General features: G+C 42.8%; 1 protein-coding gene across 1 annotated transcript in view; it reads right to left on the bottom strand.

The window, feature by feature from the left end:
• The window catches only part of mitfa (melanocyte inducing transcription factor a), a gene marked incomplete at both ends in the record, with an annotated part of 35,305 nt that extends 14,954 nt beyond the window's left edge, over positions 1-20,351 (bottom strand). Inside the window, 2 exons of the mRNA XM_084440999.1 lie at positions 18,153-18,386; positions 20,250-20,351. Of these exons, the coding sequence (XP_084297125.1) occupies positions 18,153-18,386; positions 20,250-20,351 (336 nt within the window). The remainder of the gene's footprint in view (positions 1-18,152; positions 18,387-20,249) is intronic.
• Between the last annotated feature and the right edge of the window lie 844 nt (positions 20,352-21,195).

Raw genomic sequence — 21,195 nt, 5'->3', positions numbered from 1 at the left:
GCGCATATATCTTTTTAGTTTGGAACGTTTCCATGGTTACTGTGCCTCCTACTGAAATGTTTAGGGAGGTTGTTCACGTTCATTCAATTCCTGAATACTCTGGAGCGTGGAATATTTTTATTCAGATAGAATATGTTGTGTTATGTTGCCTGATTATTGTTGCTTTGATTTTTGTTGTAATATTCCAGTCTTGAGAAATTGGGCGATGCGTGATATTGAGACAAGAGTGAATGTTTGTGCTGTTTAAATTCAGTACAGAAGTTCGTCATGATGGTAGAGACATTCAGTTGTGGACTTACACAACCCCCGTTTAGAAGTTATATGAGTAAATCTTTTTCTCCTGCCTCCCAGGTGAAAGGTGCCATAGTGGACAAGACCTTAATGCAGAAGAGGTCCGCTACACATTCACTGGAATTCAAGGTTTAACTGAAAGAACATAGTGAGGGTGTAGAGATGGATTTACGTACTCTGATATGTGGGCTGTGGGGTGTTTTATGTTGTGTCCGTCCAGTTGTCAGCCGTTCATTTGGACCAATAGTCTCCTACAAGGAACAGTACTCTATGGAAATGTTTGTTTCTTCGGGTAAACAGATCACAGCACGAGGACAGAGAAATCTGTTTTATGATTGGATGAGGTACACTTCTAGACAGGTTAGCAATTCTACGTGTATCGTCTGCCACAATGCCAACAAAACCCCTCGAGTGCTCCCTTTTCCTTATCAGCCTGACGATTGTATCTACAACTGGAGGGAAGGAGGGGGAGGATGTCATATCCATTGTTTCCTTGCCTTCCTTCCCATCCTTCGGCCCTCTACTCTCGCACCTTATGTGGCCCCATGGTGTAGAAATTGGCCGTTGCTTACATTAGCAGGCAATTCTTTTGTACCACCGATAGTCACGATCCCAAAAGATTTGGTTTTTCCTTTCTGTCTTATGCGCATGGAGAATCAGCATCTGCTGTCGTGTTCTGATTATGTACCGGGTAGACAATGTGTCAATAGGACAGACCTTCCGATGAAGTGTAAAGAGGTGTATGGTTTGGGTAGTTATGTGATTTCTCGGGTGGCGGACAATGGGACTATACTTCGGTATGGGTTCGGGACTCAGGGTAATCTGGCAGTGGGTACACGTTCGGTAGCCGATGTTTTTTGGTATTGTGGGAAAGGTAAACAGATTCAGGATGTTTTAGCTCCCAAGTGGTTAGGTGTGTGTGCGCCGGTTATGTTATCAAGTACTCTCTCTGTGCTGGCTTTGAATGAGGGGCCGACGAGGGCAAAAAGAGACCTTAAAGATTTGTTGTACGTACATGATCAGGATGTTGTCATGGGACCATTTGGGCCTGAGAATATACCCCATCAGTTTTTGGCGATGTCCGAAGTGTCTTTGCCGTACAATCCTGTCTTCTTTCCCGAGTCTAATGGTCGGTGGATTAATTACTTATGGTACAATCAACAGAGATTCATTAATTTCACCATTAGGGCTTTAGATCTGGTTAAGGAACAGTTGCATGCTACTTCTTTGATGACTTTACAGAACAGGTTTGTCTTGGACACCATCTTGGCGGAGGAACAAGGGGTCTGTATGAGAATTGGCCCTGAATGTTGTTCGGTTATTCCGATGCACTCTGGTCCTGAGGGTAATTTAACAAAGGTGATACGGTTGTTGGAAGGTTTGAGAGATGAGCATGTCCAGAATACTGTTGGTGGGTCTGATTCTTGGTGGAGCTGGTTACGGCTTGATACGTGGAAGGCCCTGTTGATTAGGATGGCTCTGATACTCTCATTGGTTCTGTTCTTGTTCATGGTTTTGACATGTTGTGTGATTCCCCTGCTCCGATCTATGGTTCAGAAGATGGTGGGTAGTTTAGCTGGACAGCTTATCGTTACTACAGCAGGAGTGGCCTTTGAGGGCTCTGAGGGCATGGAGAGGGACCTTTTGGGTTCTGGGAGTGTGGGTGGCAGTGATTCTGATGATGACCTTTTTGGTGTTGGGGTTTGTCCTTAATCTGATAGGATTGATTGGGATTTATTGGGTTTAGGTTATGTTTTTATTTTTGTTATGGGGGTCTATGTGTTTTTATTGTTATGGGCAGCCATAAGCTGTTCTTTTATGTTTTGTCACTATGTTTTTCATTTGTCCTGTTGTTTTTGCCTGTGAGGGGTGGCCTTCGGCCCCCTGTCATTAACTTCGGTTTGTGTTGAGTGTTGTTTTACAGGTACCGCGGACCCTGGGGGCCGGGCCCTAGCCATGCCTGATTTATGCCATCCTGGGGGCTGACGGTCATCTGTTGTTTGTATATTGTTTTCTTGTTTAATCCTTTTTATCTCTTTAATATGTGTTGGTGTATGGGGTTACTTGGTGATTTGCAGTATGAGATATTTTTGTTATAAGGGTATCTTGTTTGTCAGGCTGCAGGGGGTCGTCTACATTTCACCTGTGTTTCTGATTCAGGTGTGTGTACACGTCTCCTTGGTTGGGGTGCTTTGTTTTCTGTATAGTTCTGTGTTGATGTTTACAGATTATCCGGGACTGTATTGTGTGGGCTACCACGGAGTGGTTGCCCCTTGCCAGCATGAAGCTATGAACTTTGTGGAGTCACGGATGACTTGTGGGTCGTTCTTGGACATTCCTGGAGTGCTCTCCCTGTTTTGGACAGGGTGAGCTTCCCATCTTGCTACGAACATTGTTCTCTGGGTGTCGGAAAGGATTGCGACACCTGGGGGTTTGAGGTCTGAAGATTGCTCCAGCGTGGGACGTGGAGATGAGACAGCGCTGAGGGCTGTTCTCCTACGGTGGGGCTAAGTGCTAGTAACCTCTGGCCCCCGATTTGCTTTATTGTTATGTGATATTTTGGTTGTTTGTATGTGTTTTGGGGATTGTTTGTTATATTTGATGTTTTGTGTCGTGGCGTTAGGACGCCTCGAAGGGGGGATATGTAGTATATTTTTATACTGTATTACATCAAGACATTGTATTACTCATGTAGGAATATCATTGTACTAGGAACAGGAGATGAACTCCAGTTGAGATAGACCTTTGTAATTACAAGCAGTTCAACATTTAAATGACAACAAATGTTCTTCCTGAGGCCACATTCCTTTGCTTCTGAGAACAAAAGAGATTGCACCTCTGAGGTTGTTTCAAGTACAGTTGAAATGTGCCGGACAAAGGAAGAACCCAAAGACGGCCCCATGTCCGGAGGGGGCAGAACCCAGCGACACCAATTGACCTATCACAAAGACAAGCTTACCAGATCTGTGTTAAAATGTACCTCCCTCGTATGCAAAATTGTTTATCGTGTGTTCATTGGCCTGAAGCCAAAGTATATCAACTGGGATACCACCTACTGTAAGTCAGTGATGCCGAGATTCGACCTGTATTAGGCTTACTCAATAAATTTGGTTTAAACTGCATTTTTCTCCAGAAGATTCTTTTCACATTATTCTGCCGACAAGAAGAAACAACACTTGATTCACAGCCTATACGAAACTGCAGGTTACGACTGTAAACCCTATTAACCCTATTACACTCTGTGTATGCACAAGGCACAATATGGAAGCAGCTGTCATTCTGCAAATGTTCATATGATATCGGGGAAAGCCAAAGAGGGCTCTCACCCAGCGCCGTTGTTAAGCGGTGAAAGGTGATGATGATTATAAGGGCCCACAAGCAAGCAGGGCCCACAAAAAAACAAGAGGTCCCTCTTTCTATGATGAAATTATTCTGCATACAGATCAGTCACACTAATGCTGCATCAGAATTCAAATTAAGCCACAAATAATGCAATACAGATGAAAAAAGATTTAATTTACTGAGCAATATCCCCCTTCTTAAATGGTTTGGTCCATGCCATGGTTCATGCTGGCAAGTCTCACCTCTTTTGACATTAACGTCACTATACCGGCTGACTGTGAAATACTAGCACTAATAGCCTAACGTTAAATCATAAACATCATGCTCATACATAAATCCGGGCACCAGAAAAGAGTGGAGAGAGAGGCCAGGAGAAAAGGCAGCAGAGTGGGAGCCCATAAGCATTTTTTTTTTTCCACAAGAAAGGTGAGAGTAGCTATGTTAAGACGGTCGGTCAGTTAATTGCCCGCGGTCTCACATTAACCATGACAACGAGAGCCGTTAGCCTAGTGTATGAAGAAAGTTCTAAGCTAGGTAGCTAACGTTAGCTAGTAAGCTTATGTTCTGGTAACAAATTGATCTGGTAAGCTAGCTGCTAGCTAACGTTAGCTACCATTAACTAGACAGCTACTGCTAGCTACAGTTCTAGCAACCAGCCAACTACTGTAGGTAAGCTAGCTGCTAGATAACGTTAGCTACCATTAACTAGACAGCTAGCTACAGTGCTAGCCAACTACTGTTCTGGTAAGATAGCTGCTAGATAACATTACGCTACCATTAACTAAATGACAGATTAACTAGACAGCTACTACAGTTCTAGTAAGCTAGCTTTCACTAGCCAGCCTCAACCACTGCACTGTTCTAGTGAGGTGGCTACTGTTAGCTAGCTTGCCAGCTGGCACAAATACTTCCTGTCCAAATAAATACATACAAATCCAGTAGCAGCAGCCAGGACACATGTTTCCATTCTCATGAATGCTTATGTGTTATAGCTAGCCGGTTCTGTTAACATGTCTTTTTAAAACCTTTATGTGCTGCTACTCACAGAATCATCTGTGGTCCCCTCTGATCTAGACACCCAGCCCCCAGAAGATGCTTTAGATGGTGAGTGAGTGACTGGTAGAGACTGGTTGGCTATTAAACTTGTTACTAAACTACTGTACTGCTATGAATAGCAAAATGTAGATGTAAGTTAACCCAGGTTAAGATAGCCTACATATGAAACAGTTACATTACATAAAGAAATCCATGGTTAATAATGAATAGTGTTAAGTTAATTAATAGAAATTCATATAGAGTTGATTTCTTTTTAAATCCTTTATGTCCTGTGCTGCTACTCACAGAATCAGCTGTGGCCTTGTCTGACCTAGACACCCACCCCCAGCCCCCAGAAGATGCTTTCGATGGTGAGTGAGTGAGGTAGACACTGGTTGGCTAGTTAAACTTATTACTGAACTACTGTACTGAATAGCAACATGTAGATGTAATCCAGGTTAAGATAGCCTACATATGAATGCTCTTGGAATAAGAGAGGCGTTTATTAGCTAATCAACAGCCGCCTAGCCAGCTTCCTGTAAACTCTACAGTGCTACATAGATTTATTCCCAAGTCTTAAGAAGACACTGTTCGGGTCTTACTGTCTACAGAGCCAGGTCCTAGCTAGTTAGAAACAGACAGTGAAGGGAGTGAAGAGGCTCATAGTAGTTCCAGTCATGAAACGGCTACAGACAGAGACAGTCCAAGCACAGGAAGTACACAAGTAAATGTCTATGGAGAGGTAAATTGGAAAAATAACATAGAGAAACAGACAAATTAATACAAAATGATACATAATAAAAAATAAAAATAAAAAGGGGGTCGAAAAAAGTGGTGACGAAAAGTCGGAGGGGTAGGGGCCCACACCAATATTCTTTAAGGGGGCCCAAAATTCCTAGCAACGGCCCTGCTCCCACCCCACCCCCGACACCTCCTTCAAAATACAACTGAAATTCTACAAGTCAAGGTCTAGGTTGTAAAGCTAGCCACGTGGCCCACTACTCTGAGACGGTGATTTAGATATTTATGAGTGGGTGTGTCGGGGGTCAACACGTGTACTGCTGAGAGCTATAAACTTCCCAGACAACTCCCAGGCCTCTCCTCTCACATGCTGATAGACGCACGCACACACACGCACGCACGTGCGCGCGCACACACACACACACACACACACACACACACACACACACACACACTACAACACGTGTGTCTAATGCAATACATCTCATCACTTTTCAATCTCCCTGTCAAACATGCATGAGCCAAAGAGGATGTTCCCTGAACATTGATAGTACTAACAATGATCTACTGTAACATAGATGTTATAAGGACATGCAGTAGCTACAGGGTGTACTTAAAACTAAACTTTTCACAAGATGATATTTATCTTGTCAAGGTTTTGTCTCATCTAAAAGGAATTTTTCTAAAGGGCTGCAAGAGGCTCTTAGTAACAGATACGTGCAACAAACTAATCCAACACAAGGCCAGTGTGCTACAGCATTGATAATTCAACTGACAAATTATCCAGCAGGGTTGAATTCCTAACAATTAGAGCCTGATTTACTAAAGCTAAATAGATCAAATCTGGGCAAAACCTACCATAATACTCAAAAGACTCTTTTGTGTGGTTATTGTATTGCCAAGTGTTGTTGAAAAATAAGTACGTAAAATGTTACTTTTTTTTTTATACAAAAAATAAAAGTAAATATTGTAATTTCCAATAACCTACTCCTACTACTAGTTACTTGAACAAATGTAATCAGTTACTTTCCACCTCTGGCAAAACAATTCTTATCAGAACATGCAAATACTGTACATGTTGGGCACTTACATTTACTGTTATAAGATAGCCTTCTAACATTATAAAGGGAGACAAAACTTGATGGATTTGCTCTTAAGTATCTTTCTCTTAAATCTTTAACAAACACAGACATCCGTCCCGTTTTGTGGTCAAGGAAAGCAGATTCCTTGAAAGAAAGATCCCTTCCCTCACAGGAGAGGAAGAATCCAAAGTGTAGTTTATACTGTATAAGAAAAGCTATTGTTTATGGCTCATAGACACACATACTGTATAACAACAGTATAACCTAAACTCGGCTTAACAGGATAATGCAAGATAATGAGCTCAACGTAAAGGTCTCACACTGTCTAAAAACAGATATTGGCGGATACAGCATGATCCCTTTGTTGGGATTACTGGAAACCATTACAGAGAGAGTGTGTCCATAGAGAGGTGAAGCGCAGGCAGGAGAAGTGCCCTACGGCCTGACAGAACCTTCATCAATACGCCAGAGAAGGAGCTCTTTGTCCTCCCATAGTAGAGCACGCCTTTGTCTGCCCTACTCCGTGGCCTTTCCCCTCAGACAATCCTTTGGGTGAAGACGTAGTTGTGAAGAAGAGCAGTATTACTCCTCTCCAAGGGGCATCTCCAGGCAGGACTTTTCAAAGAGTCACACAGAGGTTTATCACCTACCCACGGAGAGCACATGGCTCTGAAGTACGTTGAAGACTCAAGCCTGGGGATGCTCTTGTAGGCTACTATAGAGAGATTCCTTAGCTACCAAGCTACAGTACACTAGTGTTCTCTAGGTCGTCCTCAGACGAGCCCTCCATCCCATACACCATACATCTACTTTCCGCTCCTGCATCTTTCTTGAGTCCACGTATGTTAGTGTGGGATGCCCTTGTGATCTATGCACGTATATTGGCTCTCAAAGCAGACAGCTCCTGGTGTCTGCCAGTTTTATTCTCCTGATTGCTATTTTCTCACTGACCCTTGGTGACCCCCCACACAAATGCATGGTAACATGCTCACTCTTGTTGATGTTAAGTACTGCACACAGCATTCTGGTGTAGCATCCATCTAGGGACTTCTGCAAGGTGGGCTTCAGGGTCCAGCATTCACATCTCTACCGTTACATAGAAGAAGCTGAGTTTGATTTGTCGAGGGAGGTTGGAGTTCAACACACTGGCCATGCCGTTCAGGGCCTTCCATGCAAGCGCCTTTCTCACTTTAAGGTCTTGCTCGGATGAGTTGACCCATGAGCCCAGGTATTTGAAGTCATTGACTTCCCTCAGAGCAATGTCTCCTGTTGTTGTTAGAGGTGGATGGTCCGAGAGGATGTTGTAGGTGATTACCTCGGTTTTCTGGGCATTAGCCGAAGGCCAACGTTGACACACTGTCACCACTCTGCACAGGAGCTCCTGTGTTTGCTCTATGCGGTTGGAGAGCAGATGTCGTCAGCGTAGTCCAGGTCCGTTAGGACTACAGCGGGGTATCGTCTAGACCTCTTATTGTAGGTGTTATAGTGAGGCCGAGTTCCTGCTCTGACCAGTGATGGCCTTCCTGAGCGCATAGAAGGGGGCAAGGGTGTATTCATTCAACTGTACCAAGTATATTCCCATTTAGTTACCATAGTATTCCATACATTTCCTTTTCCCTACATTCTTAGGCATTTCTTATTCTGCAACAAATATACAAATGCCCGATTTTGTGGGCTATTCTGTTAAACATCATGACATACTGTATCATTATAGGTGAATCGATATTAAATCTGCTTTAAATCACCTTTAACATGATTGTTATAATTAATCATTACAAGAAATTGTAACTTAGTGAGAACTACAGTAGATAGCGTACAGATTAGAATCTAAACTTTAGATTTAAAATGTCCTTAAATTTCCTTCGCCTTCAGGATCACCTCCAGGGAGCGGGGGATGGAATTGTATTTTCATCTGTATTTTAATATTTTCAGTAAATCATTACCCATATACAGTATTGTGATACGTATCGTATCGTGAGGTCCTTTCCAAAACCAAGCTCTACTTCGGACAATAGATTAATTACATTTGACCTTTGACCTTGTCCCACCATAAACAAAAACTTGACACTGTACTGGTGCCATGCAGACAACAAAGGCACCATAGAAATGTAAGGTTTATGTCCTTTGATGGACAACCAAACTGCCCTGTACAAATGTCACTGTTGAAGTTTTCCAAGAGTGTAGTTAAAAATCCAAATCAATAAAATAAAAAATCATCATATAGCAAATGTACTGTTAGTGGCCTTGTGTAAGGCAATTTGATTTGTTAAAATGTTTTTCTAACATACACTTCCTCCTCCTCTCTTCCAATGGATAGTTATATCTCAGGAGTAGAGTTGAGGAAGCTTTTGAGACTAAACAGAACACCAGGTTTGGCTATGGGGTTAAAATGGGATTTGGTATGTGGGCGTGGGGGGGGGGGCTGTATTAGCAGGGTTGGCAACAGTGTTAATTTCGTTGACGAGAACTATGACGAAAACTATTCGTCAACGACATTTTTTGGGTTATCGTCATGAGACGATAACTAAATAAAAATGAATGTATGATGACAAAAACTATGACTATATCTATTCACATTTTCGTCAAGAAATAAAAACTAGACTAAATGGTTATGGAGGGACGTATGGGAAAAGTTCAAATCAGAATGTCGAGGTTCGGGATGTGCGCAGTTGGATCATGGATGTATTAATAGAACGAGTTGGATGCAACCTACAGGTAGCCTGTTGTGTGTAGGCCTACATTTGAATAGTACCGTTGCTACACCGGCCGGCGGGAAGTCAACTAACAGCATACGACTGCTGCGCCTCAACTGTTCAGTAAATTACCACAGTTCAGAAATGTCTTTGTCAACGTTCGCACACACCGGGAGAAAGAGGAGAGCAGACATCTGGATAAACTTCATATTTGATGCAAAGGAAAACAAAACCATTTCGTAAACCGTGTGGGGTGAAAATTACTGGCAAAAATACAACAAACTTAAAGCGACATTTGGAGAACAGTCATCCCGAAATTCACGAGAAGGTAAGCACCCCCCCACCCCCGGCTAATGTTACTGTATTAGCTAAACCCAAGCTGGTGTGTCTCTGAAATACTTCAAATACAATACAAGCTAAAAGAAACCAGTGTTTCACGTAGGTTTGTGGCGGGGGAGAACTGAAGTGTCTGATCATTGCAACGCTAACGTTAGTGGCTAGCTAATGTTAGGCACAGGTTAGCTAGCAACAAGTGGGGCTATGCTTGTGGCGGCTGGCGGGGGTATCTAGCGTTAGCTAGTCTGGGTAAGCTAGCTAAGCAACTACTGCTGCTGTCTAATGTTATACTGTAGCTAGATGGATAAGACACGAACAGTTAGCTACCTGGCGCCGCCAGAGCCCCTCTCCTCCGGTGTGACGTTAGCTAGCCTGTGCCTGATGTTAGCTAGCCTGACTAGCCAACTAGTGCTGACATGATAATGTTATAGCTTGCTATATCAGGCAAAAAACACAGTTAGCATCAGACTGGGGGAGAGGAATGCTTCATTATGAAACTGTCTGACAGAAGCAGCCTCGCTTCTGTCAGTCTGCCCCAGGGCAGCTGTAGCTATGTATCTTACCACCACCGGTATGACTGTGTCTGAATGAATACTGGACTCTGTAAAGCGCTCTGGGTTTCATGAAGGGCGCTATATGAATCCAACTTGATTGATTGATTGAACTAAGCCTGTTAAATTTGAGTTGTCTAAATCTATGGTAGATTTTGTCGACTAAAATCGTAATGATATTTAGTCAACTAAAACTAGACTAAAACTAAAACAAGTCAGATGACTAAAATATGACTAAAACTAAATGGCATTTTAGTCAAAAGACTATGACTAAAACAAAATCATAATTTGCTGTCAAAATTAACACTGGTTGGCAAGGGTGTGCATGGGTGCGGGCAGTGGCAGCAGTGATTGTGGTGCTTAATACTGCGTCATAAATAGCAAATATTAAGACTTTAATGATCTATCTTTGAAATTTAGGTTTTCTTGATTAAATACAATTCTAACACTTCACTTGTCCATATACTATGCTGTGCTGTTCCACTCTGTGCAGCATCACTCTTTAGCCATTGCTGGGTTTGGTGACTCAATCCTAGAATAGGCTATATAAAACACTGTTTATCAAACCCAGCCTATGATCGATTAAGCCATGATCAGATTACATAAAACTAATTTAGCTATCTGAAATAATAACTTCTACATTCCTTAAGCATCTGTAAATGTTCTTCTTTTAACTCCACCCTGTCTCATTTCTAATTGAAAGCTTAGAGAAACATTGTTTAATCGGAATATCAGACGAACAGCACTTCTGTGTACAGCACTTCTAATCTGACAGGGAAGGGAAGTCCCCAGGCCAGTGAAAGCGATGACGCAACATCATTTTAAACTTGAAAAAACAGTAACTAAAATGAATTGTGATTTATTTTAATGGTGAACATGAAATGTCTGCATTCTTTTAACAATAAAGACCAAGAAAATGTAAAAGTAAATAAAATGTGTATGATAGATGTGCTGGGGTTGAGCTCCGGCTGATGACGTTTGGGAGCCTAATGTTATGTGTCTGGGCAATATAACCTCATGGCTATTAGTGAAATTGAAGCTTCCCACGTAGGAACAAACAATATTTTGTAAGTGGTTAAACGGCTGCTATGAGTTGGGTTTCCATCATAGCCCTGGGCAGTAGATATTTCTAAATTCATTGCCTTCCAGCCAGCCGTCACAATCCTCATGGCATTACAGGGAGGGGGCCTTCTGTAACGTCCGTCTTGGTTAAGAGGAGGAGCCACGGACAAAGAAGAGTCTTCAGAGATAGTCGTAATGTGTTATGTGCTATTGGGCCTGTGGCAAGAGACTTTGACAAGAATGTAACCTCCTCTATTCATTATGGGAAACTTTGTCCAATTTTGGGGGGACTAAGAAAATGCACTTGCCATAAAGATGAACAATAGAGCTTATTATGTGTGCAGCTGCATAAACCACAGAGCCTGGTTATCATGCCTGATGGAATCAGACTGGCTGTGTGCTTTCTTAGCTCTACAGGACACTGGAAGTCATTTACTCAAGAGAGGCCTGATATGGCACAGCAGCCTACACATCCTGCTGTGGGGTCAAGACGCCCCGTTATTAATTCTGACATGGATGCTACTCTCACACTATAAATACTTACTGAAAATGATTGCAACAGTCAGATATTTGTCCATATTCTTCTTTTTTGTGCCACTGTTGATTCAAAAGAAGCTTATCTGCCGTTCAGTGGGAGGGCAAAGCAGGATTAGTTCAAATGGCCAACAATGTTGAGAGCACATTGTCCATACCCTGAGATGTTCCGTCTGGACACGCAGGCACAACTGGAGTTATCATGAAGAGTGTTGTGGTCTATTCAACATTCAAACAAAGACCTTTTTCTCTTTGCTGGGCTTTGACAAAATATAAAACCTTAAGAGTCTGGCTCTCCAAAATGAAGAGCACAAAGATGCAGCATTATGCAGACCAAGCCTGGAGCAGAGTGTTTGAAAAGGTCACCCCGACCATCAGTTATCAGAAGGGAGAATAAACCAGTTACTCTGCACGTGGAGCTAAATCTAATGATCTTTAAAAGTGAACTGTTTGGGAAGCCTTTACAAGGGCTCTTCCATGTAGCATTGGTAAGTTTTATATGCCATTTTTTTCAATATCAAATCACAGTTATGAATTAGGATTATTCACAAACCTGTCATGAAACAAGACCCATACAGAAGATTTTAAATCAAAAGTTTGACAAATTCTATGAAAACTAAACTGGGCTACTTTAGCTCTTCACTACTGCCCACCCAAGTAGAGATTTAAAACGTCACAATCCCTTTTGTTATAACTACTCAATGGACACAAAAGGCCGTATTGATGCCAAGCTGTGATAATCATGATAACAGTCCCTTATTCTAAGTCTTTCCCACTAATGCACTACAACAGGCCTCTGGGTCCGATCCATGTAAGCCTAAAAAGGCTAGAAGTAAAATATAGACTGTGTGTAACAACTATAGGGAGAGGTGAGTCCTTTTAAGAGTCCTTCATATTAACATGTGACATATTCTATATTTTTAAACACACAGCAAACAAATAATTCAGTATGAAACATAAAAATAAAAAAATAAAATAAAAATACAGGAACTGAGGGTGGGGGGGCGGGTTTCTTTATTCGGCCACACGTGACACACAAATTGCACACAGTGAGTGGCGACACGGCACACAACAGACACATGCAATTTTTCGGATGCAAATCACCGGTGGAAATTGTTCCTTGCACTTCTCCCATCCAAACTGTCCTCCTCCAGGGGCAGCAGGAGCAGTGGGAAGCCATCATTCATGGCGCCCAAGGACCAAGTCCAAGTGCTCAGTCCAGGTCTTGGTCAGGGACTGGACTGAAGAGCATCTGTTCTTCTGCATGTTTTTTGTATTGAGTTCTTTGGGAGGAAACCTTTGCAAGCAGGGGGAGAACATGTAAACTCCGCACAGAAAGGCCCGGAGACCTTCTTGCTGTGAGGACAGTACTAGGTGTTGCACCACTGTGCCACACATGAGCGATTTTGGGGTTCAGTGTTTTGCTGAAGGACAATCCGGCACAATGCCAGGAGCTGGGATCGAACAGTGGACTGTGCAAGCCCGAGCATACCTCCTAAGCTACATCCCGTGGTAGGGAAGGGTTAACTTCAAAATGTATTTGAGGGTCAGTCATGTCAGTATCATCATGACACAATACAGTATGTATTATCAACAATGTTATGATGAACTGTAGCTATAGTACTACAGTATGTCATGACTTTGAACTAATGGGATAGCAATCATTATTTTAACAGCAGAGCCAGCAAGCATTTTCATCTTACACATACTGTAACAAGCTCAAGTATAAATGCCATTGGCAAATTTGGGGCCTATGACCATTCCTTGCTGACGTAGTGTTGTGTGTGTGGTGAAAACTGAGCTCGCCTTTGTCTTGATCCCTTGGCTGGTTCCTTACTACTTTCTTGTGGGGTGTGGAAGTTAAAGAAATGCTATTGCTTATGCTTGCTTCATTAAAAATGCTATTGCTTATGCTTGCGTTTGAATACAGTATATTGTGTTTTCCTATGGTTGAATTCCAGTCAGGAATGAGTTATGTCTGTTCCCCAGCTACTGTCTCTCATGCCCTCGACAAGGGTGCTGTGGCCTGAATAAAGGATTCTTCAGGAGGAACCAAAACAGGACAAGTTCATCTCCTGTTTGCTGATAATTTTGCACTAATCCTGAACCAAGGTTTCTGATTTCGTTTAATTGTATGTATCTGACTTGGACTGCCCAGGCCAGAGAGAAAGTCATCACTGTACTCTTTCTCCCTCCATGCACGTAAAATAAATTATAGAAATGCTGATGGTCTGCACAAGTTCTCCTAATTGATTATTAAGCATTGGATTAATTCAGTTTGCGCCCTCTTGGAGCAAGGTGTGATCATTTCTTATACTGTATAGAAATGGTACTTATTGTGTAATTTGTAACTTGTAAATGTGTAATTTGTAAATTGTCTATTGGAGTTTATCTGTATTGAGCATAATCTTGGAGTCGGCAGCAACGTTTCACTGTGACTGTACACGTACATTACATGTGACAAATAAATAAATCTGGAATCGTACCCATACAAAGCACATGCAACACTCCTATTCTGCCTGTAAGAAGCCATAAGGTAAGGACACATGGCGCTTGGTGCAAGACCTGAGGGCTGTTGATGACTGTGTGGTACAGGCGTCTTCTCTGGGGATCGCCACCTTTACAGAGTGGGGAAGCTTGTGTTTACTCAAAGAACCTGAGAGCGATGTCGTCTGGAGCTATGCTCCTGGTAGGGCCACCAGTGGTAAGGTCGAGGGGGAGGGTACTGATGAAGAGTGATCCAATCCAAACAAGTCCTCAACGGTCTGTGCACCAGCCTCCCCATATTAAAATACTTCATGCACAGGCGTTCTCCTGAAGGACACCCCATCCTGGAGTGGTACAGTACCGCCAGCAATTGCTCCGCAAAATCCTTAGGATCAGCTGGGAAGATAGGCGAACTAACGCCAGTGTCTTGAAGGAGGCCCAAAATCCCCAGCATCACCACAACCATCTCCAGGCACCAACTATGATGGATGGGCCATGTTATACACATGCCAGATACCCGCCTTCCGAAACAAATGCTGTACAACTGAAGGAAGGCCAAGGCACCCAAGGGGGACAGAAGAAGCGGCACAAGGGCAACATCAACACCCACCTGAGGAAGTATAGCTTCAACCTCAACAATAGGGAGGAGATGCTTCTCAACAGAAACCTGTGGAGCAGGATGGTCTATGAAGGCACAGCACAACAAGAAGAGGACCTTCACCGTGCCGCAGAGGAAAAGAGGCAACAGAGAAAGGAGAGATCCACCACCGGCAAAATGACTCCAACTACTTCCATTATGAAAACCATCCACAAATGCCTCAATTGCAACAGAACCTATGGATCAAGGATCAGCCTCTACAGCCACCTGAAGACCCACAAATGACCAGACCCACCAACAGGAGGACAATCATACTAGAGTGGTCGCTGATGATGATGGTTACAGGCGTTTCATGTGGTTGCCAATCCCATCAATGTTTTAGAAAGTATTCCTCCCGACACCACAAACTATTCTGTTTTCTGTTTTGGACAGTATGTTCTGCATTTTTGTGCATGGCTGGAAGCCAGCGCGCCTAGTATAGAGTTTGTCGGGTTATCACTCCCTCCCTCCCGACAACGTTGGTCTGCATCTTTCTGTTGGCACCACAAGAGGCAGTAGTCCGAGCACACCAAAATCAAGAAGGACAACCCGCTGATCTCCCACCCGGGAGTCCAGGGTTCAAGACTCGGTGGGGATGACTTTATGGGACTATACCCCAAACCTCCACATGTTCATCCTTTCACTCCAACCTTTACCCCTTGCCTTATAGGTCAGATCCTGTCCCAACCCCATCCCTTATTCTAACCACAACCCACACTAGGGACTGGAAGAAGGACACCAAAACCAACCTGCCGATCTCCACGGCACAAGTAGAGCAGTGGTCAGAGCATTGGACTCCCACCCGGGAAACCAGACCTGGTGGGGATGACTTTATGGGGCTATACACCAAACCTCCACATGTTCATCCTGTCTTGCATTCTTTCTGTCTCCGTGCACGTAAAATGAATTATGGATATACTGATGGTCTGCATAAGTTCTCCTTATTGATTACTAAGGATGACTGGATTCATTTCTTCAGCGATGTAAAGATTGGATTATTAATTTCTTCCACAGGGGTCAGAGGTCCTGGCTTATTAAGGGTCCCCCTTGCTCTTTATACAAACTCATCTGAGCTTAATTTTTTCACTTTCATAGGCCAGCGGCTCTGCCTGGTACCTCCAAGCTAGTTTTGCCTGCCTGCACAGCTTTGGGCGGACTCTAATCTTGGCACAGACAGGTCAAGTCCAAACTGCCACAATGTGTTTGCCAGAGACATTGAGATTTCAGGGGGTAATTTGTACAATAAAGAAACTCCTACACAATCTAAGTATCTAATGAATGTTAAGTATGTCTCTAGTGTGTTAATTGTGATCAGAAGTATGACATTACTGTATCTTTGATGAGAACACATTGTACAGTAGCACATGCTCTAAAATCAAGCTTTGATTTCAAGACATCAGTGTGAAGATGTTGAATGTCGTAGGCAATTGCTATTTTACACTAGAAGTAAACCACTGCTTTTTATCTTTTGGATTCATTTTGGTGAAAGTGATCTCCAACTTACATCTCTATCTGAAATCTGAAAATATGTTTCTGTAATGCATTGCTTTTGAATAGGAAAACCCCCTATTGAGATACATCAATATAGGGATTGCCTTTCTAAAATGCCAAAGTTTAATAAATGCATTGGAATGATTACATACTGCCACAATGCCATCCTAAACCTAATAATGCAGGCACATGCATACAGTATTAATTAGTTCTGATAAGGCATTCAGGGGGAAACCCTAGAGCACATGTAGTCAGTGTAAACAAACAAGATTTAAGATTTACAGAAAATAATGGCAGACAATTGCATGCTCAAATATTGAACCAATCCTAATCTTCCAGGAGTCAGAGGTCACCTGGCTAATTAAGGGTACCCCTTGGTCTACAGACAAACTCATCTGAGCTTAATGTTTTCACTTTCATAGGCCAGCGGCTCTGCCTGGTACGTCCAAGCTAGTTTTGCCTGCCTGCACAGCTTTGGACGGACTCTAATCTTGGCACAGACAGGTCAAGTTCAAACTGCCACAAAGCGTTTCCCAGAGATGTTGGGATTTCAGTGGGTAATTTGTACAATAAAGAAACTCCTACACAAGCTGTAGCACATGCTGTAAAATCAAGCTGGGAAATTATATTTTACACTAAAAGTAAACCACTATGTTTTGAACTGTTGGGTTCATTTAGTGAAATTGATCTACAACTTGCATGTCTATTCTGAAATCCCAAAATATTTTTCTGTAATGCATTGCTTTTGAATAGGGAAAACCCCTATTGAGATACATGAGTATAGGGATTGCCTTTCTAAAATGCCAAAGCTTGATAAATGCATTGGAATGATTACAGCTTGTCACAATGCCATTCTAAACCTATGCAGGCACATGCATACAGTATTAACTGATAAGGCATATAGTTCAACAGGAAACCCTAAAGCACACATGGTCAGTGTAAATGAACAAGAATGAAGATCTACAGAAAATAATGGCAAACAATTGCATGTTCAAAAATTGGACCATCCCCAATTTTCCACAGTGGAATTAATTCTACCAGCATGCTAAGACACATTTTGACACTACAGCACAACAGAACACAAGTAAATCTCTACCTTATTAATACAATATTAATTGTCTACACAACTACTTTCTCTAATAAAGAAAATGTGCCTCAACCTGAGAACTGCAAAAGTGATTCCATTAACTTAGTAATGGTGGTACTGTAAAAGTAAAACACTGCGAAATTATTTACATAGTAAGCCCCATTACTCCAATAACTTGACGAGTTGTAAATCAGTTAGGCAAGCGAAATTCAAACGGCAAAATATCCATCCTTACCTCCTCTTGCTAATAGATGACTTTTGGATACATGTGTAACATCCTTTGTCTTATTGGAGAACAAAAAAAAAAAACATTACCATCTGTGTATGGAGTCCACTTAGAAATACCAGGAATGAAAGCCATGAAAATATGTCAATGTAGTGGAGCAAATAGGATTACACATGTTGAATGCCAAATGTCTGGAAACAGAGGAATTCTGTCAGGAGATAATCCCCCCTATGGATTTAACACAGTCCACTCTCAAAGACCTGTATTTGTCTTTCAGAAGGTGACACAGTCACCTTCCAAGGTCCATAATCATGTTTGATTAACAATGTAAAGAAAAAGCTAAAGCAATAATCCATTTTACGAACACTTCTAATTAGTGATTCAAGCTATGTGTTCAAGCTATTTGATCAAGCCTTAACCCTATAATTCCACCGTGGCAACCAAACCCCCTCACTGAAGAGAGGAGAGCAAAGCTCCAAGAAGACCACTGTCTAGAAGTCCTGTCCGCCCAGTAGAGCTGCCTTTGCACTCGTTGCCCTCTACTGCAGGTGGCTTACCTTGAGGACTTCCATGGGCACTGGGGTCACAGCAGGCAGGTGTGGCGGGGGTGTGACATTGATGGCGGGGGTGTGGGGGCTGCTGGGGTGCAGCAGGTGCGACGTGTCCCTGGTCTTCCTCTCCCTCTCTTCCCTCTGGTCCCGCTGCTCCTGCTCCCGGAGCTGGTCTCGCATCAGTTGCTGGCGGAGCAGGACGCGTGACGCCACCGCTGGCTGCACAGCGCTCTGGGGGGGCTTCGGGGGGCCGCGCTGGACTTGGGGATCACTGAGGCCCACGGCCCACCAAGGAGAGACGCAAAGGAGAGGAGGGGGAAAAGGGGTCTTCGGTCAGAAGCGACACACACACACACACGGGCTGATGGCATTACACTGCGCCATCCAGGGTTAACGAGCTAGATGAGGCATCATATTAGAATACAATTCAGTAGGAGAGGGAAAGGGGAATAGGCAATGAGGGAAGCAATTGAGCTCCTCAGAATGCAGCATTGTTGTGAGCCTGAATCCAATGCAGATTGTTGGGGGAATAAGGGAGGAATGTGATGGCAGAATAAAGGAATTGATAGAGGTCAAGAGAAGAGTGAGAAACCTGTAAAAGATTGGATACCACCCAGCACAACTTGTCCAGAGTATCTCGATTTATGATTTGAAAAAACAATACAAATCGTCCCTGGGAGAGACAACGAAATGCATAGGCTAGTTCATTCAGGGAAATGTATGACGCCCCCTAACACTAGATCAGAGCGGAGGTATTATTTTGGTAAACTATGACAAAACCAGGGCCACCCAGCTCCTATGAGAGCCGAGAGCAGTCAAAGCAGCCTCGGCAACACACTGACTTGCCCTCCCTGGAAAAGACATGCCTGATTTAGAATCTTACCCATGTGCAATAATACAAATGAGCAATAAGTCATTCCTCTCCCTCCATTCCACTCCCATCCACCCGCCTCTGACCCTATCAAATCCACTATGTGTTTCTCAAGACAGACCCTCCAAGTCCCAAATCTAAATGAACCTGGCAGTGCATAAGCTGTCAGGACGAGGCATTCTTTGGGTAAGTGAACCTTTTGATAAAACCACCGCAAAGCCTCTCGGCCTGCATAGCTGTGTGATAATCGCACTAATTAGCCAGTCTTGTCAAATCCAGACACGTTGTGAAACTATCATTTAGCATCACTGTACCCATTTCAATAAAGTTAGGGATTTGTGATCTAACCCCGCCCAGGAATGTTTAAAGAACTTCACAGAGATATCATGAAATGTCCTCTGACCACTTTTACAGACATTAAGCTAATATAGACATCAAGCTGATTGGTAGGAAATTGAGGGAAATCATCACTGTCTACTATACATCAGTATAACATATACAGTAACTGTATAACTTCAGTTACCCCAAAGCAAACACACTAACATGCCAGGCAAATCTTCAGGTTCTTTCGACTGACCTCTTATCATTGGTTATGGCAATGATCCATGTAGGACAGGATGGCCAAATATGGTTTAATTAGCATACAGTGAACTAACATCCAACACTCATTTTTTTCCGCACAATGGTCACACAACATTGTAGGCAACGTGTTTCAAAATGACCAGTTGGGTTCACATGGACTATGAGTTAACCCTCTCAACAGACCATTAATGGAAGAAAAATAGTTGGGCCAAACTAAAGTGTTTAAGACTTCAGGAGGAAATCCTTTATGCCATTTCGTGCCGCCCTAACCCTCTGGAATGAGGATGTGTTTCCCCATACAGTGACAACCATAACCGTATACAATTACCAAGACAGGACAAATACAGTTACACAATGCTTAAATATGGCACCCTGCAGAAGATCAAAAATATAATAAGTAATGAACACTGAAATGATCCTGCTCATTCTACAGATTCTATAGATGTAGATCTGTGACAGAAAATAGGTGACTGTGTAAAATGCTGTTTGATTGTCAAAATGTCTAGGTACTGTATGTACAGTATTTGTTAACAGTGAGACCCTGAGGGCTTGTCCATTGTGCCGAGAGTGCCTTTCACCTGCAGGCTGAAAAACAATCCTATTTTATACTCAAATGTATACAACCATATAATATAATAACCGTATATGACCCATGACAGGGGGCTGTTGAGCGGACCCCAGTGCGCCCCTGCCTGGTCTGGTCTGGGGGAACTGTTAACCATGTCCTGGGGCCAGATGCATTCTGTTGCCATAGTGGAAACAGCAGAAACCCACCAGGCCAGACAGGCGGACATAGGCTCAGTCTACAACCCCCTGTCCCCTCTATGTCTCAGACACACGACTAAAGTGTTAACCATATGGACCAGCTGTGGCTCAGGAGTTAGAGCGGGTCGTCCAATGATCGTAGGGTCGGCGGTTTGAATCTCCTGTCCACGTGTCAAAGTGTCCTTGGGCAAGACACTGAACCCCAAATTACTCCAAATATCAGGCTAGCACATTGTGTGGCAGCTGGCCGCCATTGGTTTGTGCTGTGAATGTATGTGTGGATGGGTGAATGAGAGGCCTTTGTAAAGCATCATAAGTAACCATACCATTTCCTGTACATGGTCTAAATGTCTCTGAACGTGCTGTCGTCTCTAATCCCATGCTGTACATTAAAATAACATACAATAGATATAACATGTTCTACAAAATGAAATGTAAAACAACAAAAATGACAATAAATGTAATTGGGACAGTAATACATTTTGATTGATATGCAATAGGAATGGATACAAGTGGTCCTACCTTTTTATTTTCATGACTGCCACGAGTAACACTTATTAGACTAGTAGAGATCGTCAGAGGTTTCATGGTTTAAATGGATGGATCCTTTTACAGCAGTTCCTGTTATGACTCAATAATGTGTCATTCTCCAATTGACGCTTTACAGTCTGTCACGTCAAAAGGATACAGCTTTATTGAACATTTAAATTATTTCCTATTTAGACATCTGTGTTTTATGCTAGTGTGTTATATACAGTATATTATGCACAAGAGCAAATCACAATGGGATTCAAATGGTAGGGTGGGGGTCATGGGAGGACATGAAGTGAA

Source organism: Borostomias antarcticus, assembly GCF_949987555.1.
Source record: "Borostomias antarcticus genome assembly, chromosome: 7".
NCBI classification, from domain to species: Eukaryota; Metazoa; Chordata; class Actinopteri; order Stomiiformes; family Stomiidae; genus Borostomias; species Borostomias antarcticus.
Note: the sequence above shows the minus strand (reverse complement) of the source record. Positions and strands in the feature narration are given on the sequence as shown.